This window comes from Sturnus vulgaris, chromosome 5 (assembly GCF_052056855.1).
Source record: "Sturnus vulgaris isolate bStuVul1 chromosome 5, bStuVul1.hap1, whole genome shotgun sequence".
Lineage (NCBI taxonomy): Eukaryota > Metazoa > Chordata > Aves > Passeriformes > Sturnidae > Sturnus > Sturnus vulgaris.
The window spans coordinates 12411111-12434648 of record NC_142247.1 but is presented as its reverse complement, the minus strand read 5'-3'; the positions used below and the strand labels follow the sequence as shown (position 1 = coordinate 12434648).

General features: G+C 38.7%; 1 protein-coding gene across 2 annotated transcripts in view; it reads left to right on the top strand.

Annotated features, from left to right (window-relative positions):
- The window catches only part of ATXN10 (ataxin 10), a 92308-nt gene that overhangs the window by 16835 nt on the left and 51935 nt on the right, over positions 1-23538 (top strand). For both annotated transcript variants that reach the window (XM_088164860.1, XM_088164859.1), the window contains exons 4-6: positions 10549-10645; positions 11531-11695; positions 21984-22064. In XM_088164860.1, the coding sequence (XP_088020986.1) occupies positions 10549-10645; positions 11531-11695; positions 21984-22064 (343 nt within the window). The remainder of the gene's footprint in view (positions 1-10548; positions 10646-11530; positions 11696-21983; positions 22065-23538) is intronic.

Below are 23538 nucleotides of genomic sequence, written 5' to 3'. Positions count from 1 at the left end.
CTGAACAAGTGTCTTCACATAGGCTTGTTTATAGGGATTTGGAGAAGGTGCAGTTTCTGAATTGTGTTCTGGAGACTCTCATAGACAATGACTACTAAATTTAAATCAACAGGATTAAGGAAGGAAAGTTAATCTTTCCTCTTTTCCCACATTAGTGCCCCAAATATTTATCTATGAAGGAAAAGGCATACTGTTTTGTTACAGACCTTGGGGGTGTTTGTGGCCAAATACAGTAAATTATTGTGCTGCAGATTTTTTTGTGCAAGTCGTGTTACATGCTGATTTACATGGAATGAGTGAGTGGTCATAAAGCTTGAATCATTTTACCTGTCATACAGTCATCATGAACTGTTGATAGGTGACATTTCTGAATTTAAGTTCACATTAGCTTTTCTCTTGAGGGAGAAGAAGAGGGAGAAAGCAGAGCCTGAGTGGACCCACAGTCCATGGGATTAATTGCCAAAAAGTAGCATGAAAGAACATGTCTCAGTTGCATGGAAGAAAAGATAATTTAAAAATCTGCACTCCCATTTATTTTTGTATTTGGGGTTTCCTTTTGCTTACAGCTAGCATAATTAAAACTACGTGCATATTACAGCTTAAATAAACCAGCTGCTAACTTAAACAGACTTTTTTTAGACATAGGAATAAAGGACAGCCCTGACCTTAAGAGTTGCAATGTGTGATCTTTGCTTTGTCTGTTAGGATTTTTGTATGGGGGACTGGTGCCAATACTTTGCTGCCACTGTTAAAGTAAAAACTATAATTACATTGTCAAAATAATATTTATAGTATTTTCGGGGAATAATTGTGGGAGTGTGACGAATATATTATACTCATCAAACTTTTATGTAAACATAAGCATGAGTTTTTTATTTGAGTTATTGGTGTTGTTTTTGGCCTTTGTGTTTTTCCAATCTGTAAAAATAATATTGGGATTTTCATGGTCTCTAGCATTTGCAGAGTGTGTGCCCTAACAATCAGTTGATATGCTATCTGGTACTAGTAAACTGCTAGTTGCACATGTATTGGGATTTTGGTTTCATGTTTCCATAGCTTAAGAAAATCCTCTGTTTTTCTGAGTTTTGCTATCCCCTAATTACTATAGTTCAGAGCATTTTACTACTTTACCAAACAGGAAAGTTTTAAGTAATTGGTTTGTTCTCTTGTACCTTTTTTTTTCCTTGTTGTTGTTGTTCCTCCTTTGTGTTTTGCTCTTTTTTTTTTTTCCTTTTTTAAAATGAGTCTGAGTTTCTCTTAAAAGTGAGTGTGAACATCTCCCACAAACATATATGGTTAGAAGCAGTTGTGAGGTTTTCTAGCAATAGGCAGATGTCCCTTGGCTGGTTAAAGATACAGAGAGAACTTGCTGCTGGGCAGTGGGAAGTTACCAGATGCACAGATGCTCCAGTCCTGGCCTGTACTACAGTTGTAACTGTGCAACTGTTCTCTCTCTGCTGTGTTTCGGTGAATATTGCCACAGATTTTTAATTAACTGTCTTCAGAGCACCAACAGCAAGGATTCCAGCTGCCCAACTTCATGTACCCAGATCATTCCAAGCAGATGCAACCTCCTGTGGGCAAGAACGTTCTCTTGGTTCTCGTAGTTTGGCCCAAAATTCATTGAAGGCTGTGGAGAGACTCTGATTTGGTTTGGTCTGGGTTCAGGTGGTTGTTCCAAGGTTTTGTGCTTTGGCCTTTTTGCAGAAACTCCAAAATAGGGAACCAACATTTACACCACTTGCAGCTGTCTGCAGAAGAAAAAGAGCCAAACCTGGACCAAGAGCACTCAAACTGATGAGTTGTCCTGAGTTAGCAAATACAGAATTCTCTTCAGCTCTTGTGCATATGTAGTACTGGCCCTGCCTGCTCTGGTTAACTCTCACCCCATTCACTGGGAGTTCCCACACTTTGGATCTTGTACAGTGCATACAGGCACAGCTCCCTGTGCCCTGCAGTTCTGGGGTATTTGTGCACATTTGTGTGATACAGCAGGAACTGAGATTTTGGGTAAATACCAGTGTTACCAGTGTTTTCAATCTGACTTGTCTGTGTAATGTTGCCTGTGACTTCTGGTATTAGTATGGGAACTTTATGCATGCCTTAATTTCTTTTTTCATTTTTTAACATTTGGAGTGGATTGGGGTTTGAGAAAGTTTACGTCCACTGAAGAAGGGCATTGTAGGATCCATTGTAGGACTAAGGACTCTACTAAATGCAGCACTTTCTTATCTTAATGGCAAAAAGAAAAGGAAGAGGGAGTGGGGTTTCCAACTTCCAGCAGGGCTAGGGTCTTTATTGTTACAGGCAACTGTAGTTGTTGGCTCTTGTGTCTAAATATAGTAAGCTCCAGTTTTCTGTGTTTATCCCTTATTAGTCCCATGGAAGACTCTCCTCTAATTTTAAAACATTTTCCTAATTCTGGTCTAAATGTCCTACTGTTTGAATGCAGTGATTTGTGGTAGTAGGGATTTTTTTATCTACTGGAGGCTTGATTCTCTTTTTGAGTCTTCTGCTTCTGCTGTAGAGGTCTGATTTAGAATCACAGAACGGCCTATGACTCTAAACTGGACATTAGAGATCATCTTGTCCACACCCCCTGCCATGGTTCCACTATGTCAGGAACTCCAAGCCTCATTCAGCCTGGCCTTGGACACTTCCAGGGCTGAGGCAGCCACACCTCCTCTGAGCAGCTTGTGCCAGGGCCTCACCACCTTCATAGGGAAGAGTTTCTCTAATATCCCATCTAACCCTGCCTTCTGTCAGTGGGAAGCCATTCCCTCTTGTCCTGTCAGTCCTGGCCCTTGTAAATAGTCTCTCTCTCTGTTTAAGCTGTGCTGACTGAATTATTTTATTGACTGTGTATATGTGAGTATAGAAGTGTTTTATTGCAGCAACTTGTGGAGACAGAATTTGAACTGCAGACCAGATCCTGCCTAATGAGGTTCTCCTGTCAGGTACTAATGGCATGGCATTGGAAGCTGACTTTGAGATAACAATTAAAAAGCTGGTGCTTTCCTTGCAGTTTGGTACTTGTTGTACTGATGGTTGAAACTGTCCTTCTTGTGATACTCATGGAAAGATGTTTTGATTGCTGTACTGGGAGGCAGAGGCAGTGACTGTCAATGTAAATCATTTTGCTCCTTCTAGGAGAGAGAGTAACCTGAGGAAATATCCCTAATTCAGAACAATTAGTAGGTCAGTGGGCTGCCCTGTGGGCTCCTCTGCTCTCGTTGCTGGTACAGCTTTTAGACAGTGTGTAGAGCTGGTTTGTTTTTTTCCTGCTCCTGCAATTTGGAGGCTTTCTAGTATAGCCTGCCAAGATGTTGCTGATTTATGCCACATGCATAGTGGTTTTATAATGTGGACTGATATCCACTTGGAGCACAAAGGAAATAGGAGTTTGCTGATGTCTATTTAATTAGAATGGTTTCTGGTTACTTTGGTTGAGGCTTGAAATGAACGGTAATGCCTATATTTCTGTGGATCTCTAAATACAGTGTTCTGTAAGTCCTTTCCTTCCTTCCTTGCTCTTAAGTGTCCCCTACCCTATCCCAGCAAATAATGTCAGCAAGATTCAAAATGAGGCAGGTTTCTGTTCTACACAAATATACGTGAATCAAACCTTGCAGAAACATCCCTAGATTTAAGATGGTCACCATGTTTTTTGCAGCTGGGACATTAGTATCTCAAGATAAAGGTGGGAAGAACGGAGCAAACAAACCTTTTAATTGCAGAGAGCTTCCTAAAGACAGAGCATCAGAAATTTAATGCAGGGAGAAGCAGGTTAACTTTTTTCATATTTGCTGAGAGGAAATATCCCTTCTAAAGAGCCTCCCACAGAAGCCTCAAGGGGACTATATTTTTTCCTCCAGGGAGAATGAAGATGGAAGGGGGATAGGAAGAAGCTAGAGGAAGATCTGGGCAGAAGGAACAATGGGAGGCATCTGTTGGGATAAAAATCCAAGTGCTTATAATTATGCAGGAGTTACACATGTCATTCTCTCAACTGTTTGATTATCATTGCTATGGCACAACTTCCATACTCTCCAGTTACAGGAGCCTTGTTCTGGTGGAAAAGAGTGAGTTGTCCAATCATGGCTTTCCAGATACAAAGCTACAAGACTTTTATTTCCCATTCTGCAGCACCCTTTTCTGTTAGCAGCTTTGGGCTTGGAGAGGAATGTGTCTCTCACTTTTTGTTGAGAATTTTAAGGAACATCGCCAAGTTCATGATGTGTAGAGACATCAAGTAAGTTTGTGAGACACATTGAGTTCTTCCTCTTTCATCCTTTGGGCACATATCAAATGTGGTGCAAAAGGGACCATAACATGGCAATGAGAAGAGGTAAGCTTCCTTTACAGGTATTAAACTAAATGATAATGCTCAAAAAAGGCTGATGCTAAACCTGTTGCTGTACATTAATGTAGATATGCAAGTAAAAATAGTAAGTCGAAGTTTGCTTGTCATTCTGTATTCCAAAAGAGCTGTGGTCTGTTTATTTGCCAGGTACAGAATATAAGTGGTACAAGTAAGTGGGGGGAAGTGTGATACTCTTTCCACAGACTTAGATCATTCAGCTCTTTGAGGGCAAATATAAGCACTTCAGTGGAAATTTTGGGTTAAATGAAACAACACACACAGTATGCTATCAAAAGTAATTGGAGAAATTTGTTCATAACCTTGGTTAGTACTTCACGTGTTAATAATTTTTTCTTCTTTTTTTTTTTTCAGACCTGTACAAGGTATCATGTAGGAGGAGTGTGTCCCATAGTCAGACACCACTAATAGTTCATAGTGGGTGGCCAGTCCTTCTTACTTTTCTTGGTTTCCTGGCATGGTTTAAGCCCAGTTTGAGACTCCCCAGTACTTCAAACTTGCTGATTTCACTGCTGCAGGACCTTTAAAGAGACATTGCATTAGATTTAGACTCAGCTTTTGGGCTGGTTCAAGAACATTTACATCCTTATGTGTGCAGGAACCTGATAAAGGTAGTTCCCAGGTCTGCAAGCACTTAAAAGTGTTTTACTTCACATAGGAGAGTGATCTCAGGCATTTGTTTTGGCTGCCTGTGGGGATGTAACAGGAATCCCATTTCGTGTGCCTTTAGATTTTGAGAGATAATTTGTTAAAGAAATGAGCACAAATTTATATTTACTTTCTAAAAATGAAATTATGCAATTAAAACAACAGGAGATAAAGAAAATGGTTCTTGTACTGTGTTTGATAAGCCTTGTTAGTGCTGTATGAATCAGAGTTGGTTTGAACATGATCTTGAGAGTTATGTCAAACTGACTCTTTCCTTCGTAAATGCACAAGTAAGTTTTTTGGTTGTTTTTTTTTTTAATCTCCTATTAGGAGACCTCATTGGAACTTTATTTGCATGAGAGGCTAATTTGATGTGTGGTCTGATGGTTTCTTCCAGCTCCCTTCTAATTTATTTGTAACTCCACATTTTTAATAGTGTGGTAAGAATTTTACATGCCTTTAAGTCAGTTTCTTCTTTTAAGTCAGAACAAAGTGTTTATATTTTGCCTAAACATTTATCTTCCAAGAATACAAGGGTTGTCCAATCGATGCCCATAATGTTCTGTTAAAATTAGAGTTGACGCTTCTGAAGGGAAAGGAAAAAAAATAAGACTGTGACTTTGTTTCAGAGATGGAGGAGGAGCAGAAATTTACTAAACACAACATTCTTGGTATTCCACAGATGGTAAAAACGGGTTACTAGTCTGCACTGCAGCAAGTGTAGTAAGACCAAAGTGGAAATATAAAAGGTAGCTAGACAATAATTTTATTTACAGCAATAAAACACTAAGTACAATTTTAATAACATTAAATGACAGAGCTCATATATGTATTGTATGTTCAATTTCAGTAGTCTAGACAGACTGTTTTCCAAGGAAAATACATTTTCATCAGTATTTGTGGTATGATTCATGGTGGTGAAGAGGCAAATAACTCTTTATGACTGGAAGTTGCTTTAACTTGCAGCCACAAGGAAACAAGTCAATGACCGGATGATAGTGGTGGAAACTCACATTTTATAGTAATAGAGGTCTACACCTTATGCTGAGTTGGAGGTTTTATTTTTCCGAGGCAGTCTATCACAAAGCATTCTGCCATTGTTTACAAACAGCCAGAGCTGCTCTCTGTGACAGCTCCCACCCCACAGTTTAGATTTGCAAAGTTCACAGGCAACTCTAAAAGTATGCAGGCTTTCCAGAGCCTGGGATGTGGTCCCAGGACTTGCTAGGCTTTGTGTCTGCCCCAGTGCAGAAGGGGCACTCCAGCTCTGTTTTTCCTGCATATTACTAGTTAGAGCATTAAGACAGATGCAAATTTGTAAGCCTTATGTTTGCAATCTGACAAGCAATGTTGTACAGTTTTGTATGGGCTTTGGTTGGATCTATTTTGTATCTCTGTTTGTTTTATAACTCCAGTAAAGGCAGAGGCTTGTACTCACAACTATCACTGTGTTATCTGACCCAAATAAAGAGAATGGAAATCTTTGAGGACTTTTTTAAGCCTCTACTGTTGATGTCAAGGTTTTTTGAAATGATTGCTGAGCACGTTTGTAGGCTCCTGTTCTGACCGTGCGGAACAGAAGGAAACAAGGTATTGAGTTTTAAAATACTAATGCTTAAATTCATTGTCCTCAGAACTTCAGGGATTTTAATTTTCATCTAATATACAATATGATTCTTTGTGGGACTGGAGCATCTGTGCCAGGGAAAGGCTGAGGGAGCTGGGGCTGTCCAGGTTGGAGAGGAGCCCCAGCTGAGAGGAGCCCTCAGCCCTGGGTGTCCCTGTGTGCAGGGAGGGCTCCGAGCAGGGCCCAGACTCTGCTCCGGGGGCCCAGCAATGGCACCAGAGCCACGGGCAGGGACTGAGCCCAGGGGGTTCCACCTGCACAGGAGGCACAACTTCTTCCCTGGGCACTGCCTGGGCACTGAACACAGACCAGAGAGGCTGTGGAGTCTCCTCACTGGGGATATTCCAGACCCCTCTGGACACAATCCTGTGCCCTGTGCTCTGGGATGGCCACACTGGAGCAGGGACCAGATGAGCCACTGCAGTCCTTTAGACCTTATAATGTAATTGTTAAATGAGATAATGTTAATATTATAATTAAAAACATGCGCTCAGTTGTTCTGTGATAATAAAGGACTGGAAGAAAGAAAGGGAGCTGTGATCTTGAAGGTACTGAACTACTGGAGTGCATTTAAACCATCCTCATACAGAGCTGTCAAGTGTCAACTGCCTCACCTTTGTCATGGGTGGCCTGGAGCGACTAAATGTTCCGTTTACATGCAGACAAACTTTTAGGTTCCAGAATTCATTAGGTAAAAAGTCGGTGTTTCTGCTTGTACTCTTTGCCCTTTTGTATAAAGAGGTTATTTTTTAGAACCTAGAGAAGTTCCCTAAGCTGTTGCAGACTCATTGTGAAAGCAACATATAATCTGTGTATTTACTAAAGAACACCAGCTTTTACAGGAGCTATTGAAATCTCAGTGAGGGGAAATCTCTTCAGCTCCAGGGTTGATTTGTGTATCAGAAGTTACATCTTAGAACATGCAATTTCACGGTGGTTGACCAGCAGGTTAAAAATACTCCTCTTGACCACACACAGAGTAACCTTTTTTTGAAAGTAAAATTTAGCTATGCTGATAGCCACTGAATTAAGACAATTGTTTTTAGCTTTGTTACAGTCTGTGTATTTTCAGCCTTTTGTCTTTTATATTTTTTTTCTTCTCTTTTTTGTTTTCCTTTTGCCCTCCCCTCTGTCAGAAAGCACATGGTGTATTGATTGGATGGCAGAATGGAAGCCTGTCTTCATCAGCTTCTACATTTTCTTGTTTTTGCTGTAAGGACGTGGAAAGGCCATGGAAGGAAATTGCCTCAAATTGTGCCAGGGGAAGTTCACATTAGGTATCAGGGAAGATTTATTCATGGGAAGGGTGGGCAGGCATTGGAATGGGCTGCCCAGGGAGACAGTGGAGTTACCATTCTGGAGGTATTCACAGAAGGTGTAGATGTGGTAGCTGAGAACATGCTTTAATGGTAAACATGATGGTGCTGTGTTGATGGTTTGACTTTATGATTTTACAGGTCTTTTCCAAGCTTAATAGTTCTAGGGTTCTGTGATTTTATGATGAAGAAGTTCTTACAGAGGAGAAAGCAGTATTTGTATTGTAGATACCCAAGCATACTTCAATCGTATGTTGCAGCAGTCAAGTTCAATAGAGGTAAAACAGAAAAGAAAAACATGGAAATTGAATGCTAAGAAAATATTTCCATAGTTCAAAATGCAATACTTCCATTTTATTGTAGTGTTTGCATTTTTTAACACACACATACCTCATTGTGAATCAATGGCTTTAGCTGAATTTTTGGGGAGTTTCTTTTTTAAAGCATAAATACAATAGTATAGATTTGCAATGCTTCTATCAAAATTCACTGTCCCTTGGTAGCTTGGTGCTAGACTAGTATATTTCATGTGGAGTTATATTTGAAGAGAAGCACTGCATGAGACATTTATATATTCCAAGGCCACCACTTGTGGAGTTCTAGGGGAGATGTTTTGGTTTTTTAAACACAAGCATACAGATACTGTTGTGATGTGTTTCAGAGAGCACGCTGTGATGAGCTACTCTAGGTGTGGTGTGATGACTTCTCACACTGTTTGTGCCTCCTCATCTGTGCCTCTCTGTGTGTGACTGATGGACATGCTGTGTGACCTGGACCCTGAGCTTTGCTCAGCTGCCTTGGGTGCTCATTTCTGTTTGCAGAATCACATCTTCCAAATTGCTAAGAGTCATCATGTGAGATTATATTGTATGGCAAAATGTTGCATTATCAAGACATCCTCTTTCTCTGCATAGTTGTGAATAGGTGTGATAGGCTTTGTCTTATGGAATATCCACTTGCCATATATTGCTTTGTGTTCTCTAATTAAAAGAAAAATTTTAACTCTTACTGGTTAAGAACAAACACTTAGTGATGAAACTGCTTTTTTCCATGGGTGCATCCACAGAATTGTCACCTTTTACTGTATCTTCCTTCTATTAATTATTATTAATGGAGAATTCGTTGCTATTTATTACTGTACTGGTAATGTGTTCATGGCATTTTCTCTTTGTTACAGTAAGAATGGTAACTTTACAAGATCTTGAACTTTCCTTGGTCTGTAGAACTTTCTGGACAAACTAATCTCTAACAACCAAGGTGTGATTGATAGCTGAAAAAAGTCAAGCAAATTTTAGGGAAAAACTGCAGTATAGTCAGCTAACCTTATGTTTCTTTGGGAGAACTTTCTTATTGCTGTATAGGTAAGGAATTCACCAAGGGAAATAATACCCTGTTCATAGGATTTACTGCCTAGTTATTTTTTTTCTAGCAGGGAAGTGTTTCCATAAAAAAAGTGTCTGCTGGTGTGCCCATGCTTGCTGTCCTTCAGAAACTCCTTAGTCAGCACGATGGGAACCAGATGGGTGGGAGAAGCGGAAGCACAATGATGAGCAGAAAATAATAAACCACTGCAGATGTGCAGGGGGAAACAGAGATCTTAAGAGCTACAGGAGAATATAGTTCAAGATGCATTATGGAGAATACATATGTATTTTGGGCTTAAATACATACATACATACATATATATATATGTTGCAAAAAAAAGTTACTTTTTTTCTAAGCCCAAGTGGCCTCTTTTTAGACTTGCTTTCTTGTTCTCAAGAGGACATATGCCCAGACCTGTGTAGGAAATCTGGCTGCCAGCTGGCACAACAGCACAGCACCTTTCCAAGAGACCTAATTTTAGATTTGCAGAACCTGGCAATACTAGCCGCCTCCATATGTATTAAACTGTTGTTTGTACTATCTGTTAAACTGAATTTGAACATTTAATTTCAAGTTTCTTTGCCAATTTGAGAGCTGTTGATAAGCACAAAAAAAGTGTTTTAATTTTGTGAAGTCTATGGGTTCATGCTATTGTGTTTTATGAATTCACGCCTTTTGGTGGCTGCTGTAGAGTATTAACTTGTGTGCTGAAATATCTTCTTGTATTTTAAATCTGTATTGAGAGGAGGCTAAAATGAATCTTTTGGAGTAAGAGCAGAAATGAGCCATATTAAATTTGGTGTCAAAAATGGAGGCAGAGCTGTTTGGAGAGCTGGCTTTCATTTTTCTAGGATAGAAATTCTGGGACAGACAGTATTGAGCACATCATAATAGTCTATGGTGATTTGTCCAGTTAACCAAAATATAATGTGAGGAGCAAGGACCTGTAAATTAGTTCTTGTAATCACTAGTAGCTAGTACGTAATACTCAGATAAGTTTTGGATGTAATTCTGAAGTACTTCATAAAATTATTTCAATTAGAAGAGAAAATGCAAATATTTATGTACAGTAGCAGTGAAATACTGCACCTAAAGCTTCCTGGAGATGGATTCTGCACTGTGTATCTGGAATATTGAAGTATGTAATTTTTGTGAAATTTGTAAGTGTTGCTTTGAATTTTTGTTAATATATTTTCTGGATTTCTTTTCAGCTCTTCGTTGTAGTCTCCAGTTTCTTGGAAACATTGCAGCAGGAAATGGAGATTCCCAGAATAGCATTTGGAAGTGTGCTTTTCCAGATCTCTTCTTGTAAGCATGGATGCGGGTTTTCTTTCTAGTGTCATTTGTGTGGTTGTATTCAAATCTTTTGTACATGATAGTTGTGCCTTTGCTAGCACCATGAAACTGAAAAATAACTTTGGTGAGAATGGGCTGGTTGAGACCATATCCTGTAGATGTTTTTTGTTAGTCAGCCACAGGAGTCAGAACCTTTACAATCCTGCTTGTTCTAAACTAACAGTAAATTGATTTGATTTAACAGAAACTGGAAGAAAACTATTTTGGATGACGAGCTTCCAACATAAGCTTTATTTCAGACATATTTTCAAGTAGTTACACGAATTTCCAAGAACACAGCATTTTTTTTTTCTCATGTTGCTGCTGTGCAGATCTGTCAGTATTGGTGGATCAGATCAATCTATAAAAGTTCCCTAGTCTTCATCTCTTTCCATCCTTCCGTCCCCCTCCTAACCTCACCAGAATATCTTCCTGGGGATTTGATGACATACATGTAAGGAAATATTACATAAACTCTTTTGTGCAGACACATGACAACACTGTTGATGTGTTCAGCCAGATTTTTTGTAGTAAGCTGGTAACAAAGGCACTTTGATTCAATTTGATAATCATTTTCTGTGGGTTTTTGGAGCCCACTTGTCAGCAGTGGGTGTCGGAAGACCTTACAGAACAGCAGTTCCGATTTAGCATTAATTTTGTAAACTTCCTGTGAAGTTTGACCTTCAGCTGTGAGTTGGATATATTTTCCTTGCAGGTGACTTTTATCCTTCTCAGGCAATGACAAACTCATGGTTCTCTAAAAGACAGCAAAGGACAGCTCAGCGAGCTCAGTTGCCACCAGCCTGTTTTTCCAGGGTCTGTTTTAATTCACCCTTAACTCCTTATTTTCTTTTGAAGGACATGCCTGACATACAGTGATGAGAAAATTGTCACCTATTGCTGCATGGTCCTGTTCACCTGCCTGAATTCAGAGCGAGTGAGAGAACTCCTGGATCCGGGGAACTTGACTGTGGCTCTTCACGTCCTGAGAGTCTACAAAGAGCAGCTGGATTCTGAGTGGTCGTATGTATTGTTACTTCTTTTTCCTCACCTCTTAATTAGGTGATTTTTTTATGGTGTAAATCACTGTATTAAAATGTCTGAGCTTGTGACACTGCAAAGTAGTAATTGAAGATCTAATAAGAAATCAGTAGTTTATAATAGAGATAATTTTCATGGTCGTTTCAATGTCTCTTTTGATTTCTGCTAAAATAAGACTCCTTTTTTTGTTGAGGACATAGGAATTTTCAAATCATGGTCTATTTTTCTTTCCTTAATGAAACGGGGTTCTAGAATGCAAACTAATTTATGTGTGCTGGTTTGTGGAAATTTTTTAAAGTTAGCACAGAATAGTCTCACAGACAGGTCATGCTAAGAAGACTTGTATGTCTAATTCTTGTGAGTTCTACATAAAACCTGGGGTTTTTTCTGATTTCCTTTTTTAACATAGGCCTTTTCTACTGCAACCTGCAGTTATTTTTATACCAGAACGGGGAAGACTTTTTTCTGTGAATCTTCTTTTCATACTTTAAGAGCACCTAATCAGTGGTTTTATCCCTTTGAACTTTTGTATTTTTTACTAATGGCCATTCTTCTAAATATTGTTGTCAGTTATGCCTTTGATAAATATGCTGCCATACATAGCAGGGATGCACATTCAGCTAATTGTTACACCGTGTATTCCAAGGGGAAAAAGTTGTTTATATGTTTTTATAGCAGTCTTTCTAAGTTCATGTTTAAATTCAAAATTTAATGAGGAAGAATTGTTGGTGTTTTAGAAATTATATGGAAAGTCTCAACACAGACTTAAGATGATTGAATGAAATTTCAGTAAATGTCATTTTATAGTTTGTACTGAGAAAAATGACCTGAAATTTGTTTGTGGCTAGGCTTTTTTTAATGGCAAGGGCAATTTGCTTAGGACAAAAGTAGTTTTCAAAAAGCCAACTGTAAGTTTAGGGTCAGATGATGAGACTTCTGTTTTAAAAATGACAAACTGAGTCTTTAGTTTTGTCATCTATCAGTAACACACGTGTAAATTGTTGCTTTTCAGATAATTATCCTGATTATCCTTATTTTCTTTTAATGTATTGAAGATACATTGAAATTTGTTCTGACTGATATACCAAAGTCGTTGTGGTAAATGTATGTTTTGAAGGTAAATGCAGAATAAATGCAGCATCAAAATAAATGCTGAGAGATGCATTTCCCTGATCTATCTAGTGTGAAGTAGATTCAGTTGATGTTATGATGAAAATGTCTTACCTCCACTGTAGATGTTTGTGGGTGGGAAGTGGTCTCTTTTCCGGGTAGTCTTGAAAAAAGGGGAAAACTTAACACTGAAAATTTGCAGCTGTAATTTGGCTCTCACTGAAGTACATCTACATCCCAGTAGGATTGCTAAAAGGAATTGACATGGCTGTGGCATTTGCAGTGAGCCAATGTCCTGTTGGAAGGGTTTGAGTCTCTTGTGCCACAACTGGCAAAAGTGTACAGAAACCATTTTATGGTATTATATGGCTGGACTGAAATACAGATTATTCCTGGAGGTTTTGCTCACTGCTTACTCACAAGTGACTGAAATTAAGATGTTCTTACCTAAAGTTAAAGGTAGTGCTTAATTCCTGCCTACCTTCTTGTCTCTGAGCTGGAGCATCTGATTTCGTGTTACAACAAATTAGAAGTGACTGCCATGTGTATGTTTAGTCTTCCTCTTGAATGGGCTTTCTTGTAGGCAATTGCTGCTTTTAGGTAATAGAACTCTTTGTTTGAATAACTAGGTAAGTTTTGGTCATAGGCAGAACTTCTGTTCATTATTTTATTTATGTTTATTATTTTATTGTGCACTGAAATTTATGAAATTAATGTTCCTCTAAGACAGTATCCAGTTCATTCTGCAAGTAAACAGCTGTGGTGCTCAAATTATTTTTTCAGATGCTGCCATGAATTGTTAGGACAGAGAGCGGATATCCAGGATAAATATTTGGATTTAAGGCCATTGGCTGAAATGTAGCCTCTCTCATGGAGTCCTCATTACTCCATTCAGCTAGCACATATTGGGTTCTCTATTCCTTACCCATCACAGGAATGCAAGCACACCTTTCAGGTCTTTATTTGGATGAGCTGACAGTTCTTTCTCTGTTAATAATCCTATATTCATGTCTAGAATCCAGTTTCCCATCTTCAAGTTGGAAAAATCCTTAGGAAAAGTTCAGGAGGAACCTCTTTCCAAGTGGGATGCCTTTTGTCTCTTCCACAGCAATTTTGTAGGCAGCTTCTGTCCAAGGAAATCTGAGATTGTTCTGAGCAGTTCCTCGGAGCTTTTTTAGAGGCAGCAATTGGTAGCAGAACTTTTGCTGTTCTTCTTCTATCTGCCATAAACTCCTCTCCCACTTAGAGAGAGCAGAGGAAGGGTCTTTAAAGGCTGGATGTAGCTTTTTGGAATTTTTCTGTCACTTTTGCCTACTTCTTGAGTCACAAGACGTTTGGTAGAAGGCTAAGATTTTGGGTCAGGAAAGAGGGAATATCTGAGGTGTTGGCTCTCCTTCCTGAGAGGGGTGAGTCATGGGAAATAAGATCTCAGTTCAGCAACTTCTGATTCTAATCAGTGATGGAAAGCCAAGTCATTCACTTCCTAAGCAGGTTTTGAAACAGAGAAGAGCTGTTTTGCATATCAGCATAGCGGAATTTCTAGACTAAGCACTGATGCAATTTTAAAATGTGTTTGTAGATTGACAGCATAAGAGTTGCCTTAGGATGTGAAAGAATGAGAGGTAACAGTGTTGTGATGCACATCTAAGTGTGTTTCTTGAGTGATACCATTTCTGTTAAGTATTTTTGTGGTGTGCTGTAGGTTTAGAAATAGTTAATAAAGGAGAAAGTCAGTTTTATAAGGAATGCCCTGGTCAAATTTTGTGTTCAGTTCTGTGATGATGTTCCTCCAGATAAGATGGTCTGAAGGCTCATTTCATTAAGCTTGTGGGTTGCTTGTCAGCCTCAGAAATGCTTCTATCTCTGAAATCTGTAAAGCTGGAGAATGTAATACACACATTTAATAAATATTCTAATGATTAAAGAACTGATGCATCCTTCTCTTTCTCTTTTAAAAGCTTGATCTTCTCAACAGCTCCAGGATTATTTACATGTTGCTATTTGCTATTTTTAATGTTAGATGCTGAATGGCATATTAAAATAATATTAACTAACATATATTAAAAAATGCATTTTTACATTCTGTTCTGTACAGCTCTTGAACTTGTGTCAGGCTAGCAGTCCTGTAATCTTGAATGCTGGGAGCTCATCTGAGGTTGCTGCTGCTGGTCTGACTCTCAAGAGCAGTGATCTTCCCGTTTTAGGGACAGGTTTGCTCTGCTCAAGATCACGGTTGTGGATTAACATTCCCTCTAAAATGCTTCCTTGCACAAACTCTTTAAGCCTCTCAGTTCAGTTGTTTCCACCTTCTTGTGATCTTTTATTTCTCATTTCTTTTAGTATTACTTTTTTCTTTTTGATCTGTTGCTAAACATCAGCAGATCTGTCTCCTAAACTCTTACTTGTTTTTCTGCATCTTTAGGATGTGCTTCTTCCACCTCTCTCTTCCATCTTATATTTCTGTTCAAAGAGATGAGCATGGTTTTCAAGCCCTTATGTGACAGTAATTAATTTTCTATGTATCTCCCATCTTTCCAAAGTATCTCTAATGATACACAAATTTAATTCTGAACTGTTGGTGTACTGAGTTGAACATAAAGAATTGTAGGATAGTTTGAGTTGGAAGAGGCATTAAAGCTCATCCAGTTCCAACTCCCTGCTGATCAGGACAGTAGAATCGAACAGCATTTTACTCACTTGATAAGGATAGCAGAGCAGAACAACATTTTTCTCTAATCAAATAAGGGAACAATGTAGCCTTGGAGAAGCAGACAGAACAGAATTCTTGCAAAATGCCAGCAGAATGCCAGCTCTGCTCTGCAAGGCTGACAAAGTGGAAGTTAGGCGAAACAATGGTATTGCACTTATTCAAAAGTAGGGGTCAAGGAGCAGCCACATAAAAAGGACACTAGATGTTGAAAGGGAGACTCCCAAAGAACCATATAAGGACTTCCAATAAGGAGTGAAGCTATGTCAAACAAAGTCAAGGAAATTGCTCATGATTATGTAATCAGAGTGTGTGATAAAAAATTCTGTTCACCTGATGCCGAGTGCTGCCATAAAGAATACCTGCTCTCTAATACTCCAGCTGTGTTAGAAAGTTTCTGTTGGGCTAATTTCAGTATCAATGGCATGGGCAGGGACACCTTCCACTATCCCAGGTTGCTCCAAGCTTGTCCAGCCTGGCCTTGGACACTGCCAGGGATGGGGCAGTCACTTCCCTGTGCAACCTGTGCCAGGGCCTCACCACCCTCATAGGAGGAATTTTTTCCCTATATCTAATCTAAACCCACTCTCTGTCAGTTTATATCCATTCCCTCTTGTCATATCACTACAGTTCCTGTTGAAAAGTCCCTCTCCAGCTTCCCTGTAACCCTTTCAGATACTGGAAAGTGCTGTAAGGTCTCCACACAACCTTCTTTTGTCCAGGCTGAACAGCCCCAACTCTGTCATCCTGTCTCAATACAGGAAGTGCTTCAGTCCCTTTATCAGCTTCATGGCCTCCTCTGGACTTGCTCCAACAGTTTAAATGTGTTAATGCATAAGTATTTTAAACACATAAGCAAACCTGCTCCATAAGCTGATTCTTGTCTTTCTACCAAAGGCTGCTGTCAGGAAATTGGACATATCCATCCTTTAGGAAACAAAGCTGGAATATAACTGTTCAATAACTGAAATGTATTTTCTACTCTATTCTGTGTGAATACTACCAAGGCCTGAAGAGCCCTCTGTTACAAACTCCCTTGCAATTCCAAAGAAATGTTCTATCTTGTTTTTTTCAGTAATAGCTTTTCCTAAACACATGCAGAGAGCCTTTGGCTCTGGAAAATTGTGGAGCCTTTCAAAAGTTGTTTCTCTGTGTTTCCACATACATCTGCATCTGCTCCCTCTGGGTTTGTGTTAATCAGGAGCAAAGTATGTCATACAGTGTAGAAGGTACAGTATTCCGAAGAGAAACCAACAGAGAATGCCACACGAGATCTATTTTAGAATGTGAACCTGGAAAAATATGTTTTTTAAAATAATTAGGAAAAAGTAGTACAAAAATTACATTATAATTTATTCTAACCAAGATCAATGTGTGTTCTAAAAGCTGTTTATTTTAGAAATACCTTGGTGGCTCCATTAGAGATGAGAGCATAGCTTGTGTCATCAGTTTTTCCAAGTGTGTGCATGGGGCAGTTCAGCTAATATGGACAGGAAAAACAGGTTGTATTTTTGATTCCTAAAGAGCAAAGAATAAAAATGCTCCATTTTAAAATAAGAGACATAATGTGTCTTTTGGCTTTCAGAAAAATGATATCAGGAGTGTGGTCAGCTGTTTAACATTGAAATAAGTTTTGCTGAACATCCACTCTCTTTTTGAAACCACAGCTAAATGATTACTGTAAAGATTAGGATGTGGGGCTACCCCTCCCCAGTTTTTTGCTTTTGGGGTTTTTGTCCTGGCTTATGGAAAGATGTGTGGACAGAAACTGGTACTCCTGTGGCAAGGAGTCTTGCCTATGGGCACAGATTTAAAGGTGAGGATAGAACTCTTCAGTATTGCTCTTTTGCTTAATTCATGTGTGTGTTTGTGGTGAAGAAATTTCATTGGGCTGGCAACTTTCTTCTGTCACACAGTTTAGGATGTCCTCCACCCCCTTCTTCAGCTCTCCAGAAAGTCATTCTTTTTTTAATTCCAGGGAAGTTGGAGTTATGATGCAGGTTCCAAGTTCAGCTGTGGTTTTAAATAGTACTGACACTTGGAAAAGTTTCCTTAATTTTAGAGATCTGAGTAGCTTCTAACTTTCTATTTGCAGTAGCAGTGAATTGGCACAGATTTCCTCAATCTTTCAAAGCTCAGCTTCATACATTTAATTATCTTGTCACCTCTTTCTTCATTCGTATAATGTGGAGGGGGGGAGCAGGAAGTGCTATTAGCCATTGCTAATCATCTTCCATTTTTTTCTTGCTAGCTCTTCAGAAAAAAATTATTTCAATTTTACATATAATTTAGATTTAATCTCTCTTTAGTGCCTTTCACATGTAGCTGTCAAATTGAGTGGGAGTGTCTTCTGAATCAGAGAAGTACTGCACATAATTTGAATTTAGTCTTCTAGACCTCAGAGTTTATTTGGTGGGGGCTATCATGGCCAGTAGGGAGGAAGCTTTCATTGTGGGAATGCCTTTGGAAGATAGAATGATGTTCACTGTAGTGTTGGTTCAGCACAGGAGAGGAGTATTGTGATGTTTGATACTAGGACCAAGCCTTAAATATGAGAATGTGTTTCTTTATTCTCCATCTGAGCGAGAAGTGCTGGTGTGGGAATGGGATAAATGACCTCGTTTCTATTAATTTTATGACAGCACATGTTCCATTTGTTATTAAATAGCTTTATACTTGTAATTGTTTATTTAAATAATTTTGGTAGGGTGTTCTATTTTTGTGGAAGGATTAAATATACTTGTGCTTCTAAAATATGTTCTGATTCCAAATAATTCCTCAGGAGGCATATTGCTTTTTTAGCATCTAAAAAGGCTGGTTCATAAGAGTTTGAAAGTTGGCTGAAAGTAGCTGAATTTTCTTTCTTACTTTTCTTGAAAATGTGGATGATTTATTACTTTTGTTTGTTAAATTACAGTGAAAAGATAGCTATTTAGTTCTTACTAAATATTTTGGATAGAGTGGCATTATTATAGGGTGATAAAAAATGCCTTTGGTTTTGAGATTGAAAAAGAAGGTTGCTGATCAAGTAGAGAATTGCCATGTCTTGTTCTTTGTACTTGGAAAACATATGTGGGATTGTCTTCATCTTTTTCTGAGACTGAGGAAACTCTTCCCTAAATTTACTAATGGGATAAAATCAACTTAATATGGAGCATGACATTTGATGATAAAGTTGATTGCTTACACCCAGCCTTAATTGGAGCAAGCTTAGTGGCTATCTGAAATATACTGAGTGCAAATACGAGTAGCTCATAGCACTTTGTCTTGGCTGCTTCTGAACTTCAGTTTGGTACAATACAGCCCTTGTGCTGTTATAAAGTCTTTGAACATCTCCTCCTGTATTTATCTACTATGGAAGCACTTGATTTTTTTTGGATTTTAGCCAAACAGTTTTTAAAGGGTCGAGAAAGTTGGCATATATAACACTGTTCATTTGTTACTGTGTTAGGCTTGCATAAAAGCTTTAATTTTCACCATTTCCTTCACTAAATTACAGTGGTCTTCAGTTTATTCCAGTGGTTCTGCTGTTGGCCCCCAAAGAGAGTTTAAGTCTCCTACCAAAGCCTTTTGAAATGCCATGTTCAGTCAGTAACCCAAAACTGAATATCTTTTTATATTTCAGAATTGTGGATGATGTTACTTTTCCTCTTCTTTTCCTGTGCCACAAATGAGAAACAGGAGAGCTGAGAGGACTAAAGATAGTATATTGAATTTGCTGCATCCTTGTTTAGCTACCTCCAAAATTTCTGGGCATGGTGAAGGAGTTGGAAGTGCTTTACTCCACTCTTAATTCTTCTGTTTTCTCTCGGTGATGCTCGTGCTCTGTTCTTCATGATACAGTAGTGCAGAAAGCAGATAAGGTAAAAGGGACACTTAAATACAGAAGCAGATAATTTGTAGAATCACAGACTAGTTTGGGTTGGAATGGACCTTAAAGCCAATCTCCTTCCACATCTGGAAGGGACACCTTCCAATATCCCAGGTTGCTCCAAGCCCTGTTCAGCCTGGCCTTGGACACTTCTAGGGATGGGGCAGCCACAGCTTTTTGTTTTCTGAAGTGTTGTGTCACATCATGAAACCAGAAGGTAAGAATTAGAAATTTTAGTCTAAAATACTCCAAGCTTCTCAAGCAGTAGAGGTCTAGTCCACAGAATGTGCAGAATGTGTGTGAGGAAATACAGGAGCACAGATCCAAGTAGCAGCTGAACTATGGCCTTCCACTTTGCAGTAGTGATCAGGCATATGAACCTAGTAGCAGCAGATCTTTTTCTGTGGTAATTATTGAGCGTGTTTTAATTACCAGACAAATCGTCAAGATTTCCTTAACATACTGTTTAACATGAAAATTAAGCTTTAAATTAAATAACCCCAATTGCAAAATGGAAAAACCAGGCTTCAGGCTGTCTCTTCAAATGTAGTTTTTACTCTACTGCATTGTCAGCTGAAATTTGTACATTCTTAGGCCAAGTTTTGTGTTCTGCACAGCACTGATCTGTGCTATTTTCTTCTCCAGCTCCACACAATAGTTTGTGGTTCTACTTAAATCCATGGAAAATGAAGCTGGTTGTGACGATTCTGAAGGTTTAACTGGGGATGGCTGTGTGTTGTTAGTTGAGGAACAGTGGAAGAGCTGCCCTTGACTTGGGTGCTACAGCTGAGTCTGCACTGCTCAGTTGGATGCGTTTGTGCTGCAGACTTTGGGCGAGTCTTTGCGTTTTTTGAAATTACTCTTCGATCAGTGCTACACTTCTCAGCATGCCAGTTTTAAGTTGGTGAATCCTTACACCTCTGCATATTTTTTTTCATGAATGAATGTGCAAATATCAGTAAAAAGAAGTGCAGTAGAAAATAGTTCTTCACCCCCCCTTCTTAAAAATGTCAAGTTTTCAGTAACTGAACCAGATGCTGGCTAAGTCCAGAGTTATGATTAGAAATATAATAGCTATTAATCTTTTGGACCTCTTATTCTCTGATTTGCCCAACTGGCATTGAGTACTTGTCCAAAAAATACTTTGTTGCAGCTGGAAGCCTTCATTGTGATCTTCTTATTAGCTGTGTAATAGGTTATGGCTATGCAAAATAAAGGCTGTCAGCAGAGGGAAAACTAAGGAAGAGGTGGAGACAGTATGGTTTTAATATTATTTTAGCAGTTCTTTCTCTGTAGCTTCATCAGCTCAGAGGATACTCTCAGATTTAACTTGCAATTATTGTAGCCTAGACATGCTTCCTTAAAAATGTATCGTCTAGTTTGTGTGTACCTATGCAGCATAAATATCACTGCTAGTGCTCCTGGGGATGTGATTTGAAGAGCTAAGTACTTTTACTTCCTTTGTTTCTTTTCCCATAATGCTAGTAGTATGAGTCTGGGTTGAAATTAAATGACTGTCACCTGCTATGGACTGCTGTGGATAGTGATTGGGAAAGCAAACAGTGTAAATACTGGCATTAATTAACACAAGGCCAAGGCTGAACATATTTTCCAGAGACAGTATTAAGAAGAACGAATGAGCCATTTGCCAGTTTTGGATAGATTATTTTTAAAAGAGACTCTTTTTTGAGGCAGGTTGGTATCATAGATCCCTTGCAACATTTTGGTGAAGAGAAAGAGGGAACCAGTGGCCAGTTTGTCAACTTTTGGTCATTTGTTGTTCTTTTTGTATTCCAGACAGAAACCTCAAATATGGTGTGAGAAAGGGAAGGCAAAAAGGAAAGGAAGAATAAAGCTTGAACATTTATTACAGAATATGCTTCACTGTATTTTGACTGAAAAGATCCTTGTGTTAAAGTTGGGGATGTCTTGTGCAGAGCCAGGAACTCGATGATCTTTGTGAGTCCCTTTCAGAATGTGAGGCTCTGCGATTCTATATTTACCTACCTTGTAAAGCAAAGACTTAGGATTGGTTCTCAGCTTAGGTTTCTACTACACAAGGAGGGTATGTTTGTGAAGTTAAGAAATGTACTTTGCTGTCTTGCATCTGACAAAGAAGTTCCCATTTGCTTTGATGCTTTGTCAAATCACATTTTTTAAAGAAAAATCCATATATTATTTGGGCACTGTTTTGACTGTTTGGGCTTACAGACAGTGTTGTGATGAATAGAATAATAATTTTCAGTAATATTGAACTTCGGCTTTTTGTTTGGATGCATCAATCATTGGATAAGTGCTTCATTGTTTGAATTGTGGTGTAACTGGCTTAAGACTCCAGCCAGTTTTCCTTCAAACATGTGAGTAAAAGTGTGCTGAACTGATGAGAAATGGTCATCACCATGTTAGGGAAAAAAACTACTGGAAAACATGGAATTATTTTGTGCCAATTTGTATCTATTGGCAAATAGGACCAAAAGCACAACACACATTCATCTACAAGTAAAACTTGCCAGCAGCATTTGGAATAAATATGGGTACTGCTTTTACAGCATCAGTAAGACTTTCTTTTTCTTTTCCTTTAGGTTCCTGATTGTTACAGAACATTTGCTGAAATGTCCAGAGCTGGTAAAAGCCCTCTATGCCAAACTGAGCAATCAAGAAAGGTAACCCCAAAACCAATGTGGCTTATAGTATTTAGCATTCCATATAGAGTATCCTGTTCACATGATTGAAAAACTGTGTGGTTTCATAGTTGGCACAAAATCTCTAAATACATGTTTCTATGTCAGTAATGGTTTTAAATTGGTTGGTTAACATTACAGCTTAGCCACAACTGGCAGTGATTTATGTAGGGTTGCAGAATCCAGGTTGGCGCCATTACTTGGTAAAGAAATACTTCACACACAAAAAAGGACAAGATTTCATGCCTGGCTCTTGATTTCATAAGAGCACCACACCCTGCAGAGTTTTACAGCTCGATTAGAAATGTCCTCAGCTCTTCATACTTCTGATGTTATGTCAAGAAATTAAGAGGAAGCCTTTAAGAAAGATGGAAGTGCATCTCATACTGGTTAGCAAAACCTACAAAACATCGATGAGCAGATGCCTGTGATTAAGTAATATTTAATATTTCCACTGTTGAAAAGCTTCAACAGACCTTCACCTTTGAAGCTTCAAGTGTTTGAGTAAATGTGTGCTGAATTGATGGGAAATGGCTACTGCTATAATGGAAAAATGTTCATTGCTTTAATAGAGAATTGAGGAAGATTAAAAAAGGTATTTTGTTAAGACAATCAAATTTGGGAAACACTGCTAGAATTCTACAGCTCCTCCAACTGCTTGAAGATTTTGTGGTCTCATTTATGTGTTTAATGTGCCTACATTCATTGTTCCACATCCACCCAGGGAAGCTGCACGTTCTTCTCTAGCTTTTGCAAGTGAAAGAGCACTAAATAAAGCAGTGCCTTTGCATTTTTTTCTGTTTTGTCTTGTTTCCAGCGTTACCACAGGTGAGGGTTCAGGCACTAATTGGAGATTATAAGAAAACTGGATATCAGAGCAAGGATATCAGCGAAAGAAAGAATATGCAATAGGTTTGAACTGTAAATAAAATATCATTATTGTATAGGGATGGGAATGGTAAGGAGGGGAATACTGTTTTCCTCCATAATTCAGGATGGCCAAGTGGGAACAAATCTGAGCTATGTGCTTAATGTACTGGGAAGTAGGTGCTGTATAAATGTTTTAAGTGAATATAATGAATGGAAGTTTGCACATTTTCATAATGCCTTTGAGGATAGCCAGGGCTGGGTTAGGGTGTTCAGTTGTACTTAAAGCAGGAGGTGTAGCCAGTTTCTGGGAAGGTTTCAGCATACTACAGATGCTCATCAGATTCCTCACCTCAAAGGCTTTTGGTGTAGGCATGACATAGATGATCACAGGTGGGATCACTAGTTAGAGAGTAAATGCTGAATTTATTATCAATCCCAAGAGTTCTGCCAGTCAACTCCATTAAGTTTTTCAAAGACATGATCACAATACAGTGTGTTATGAATTGGACACCGGTTAATTTACTGACAAACATACGGAAGTGCTGGAAATAATCATTTTGCATCTGAGCTATAGACGAATACCCTG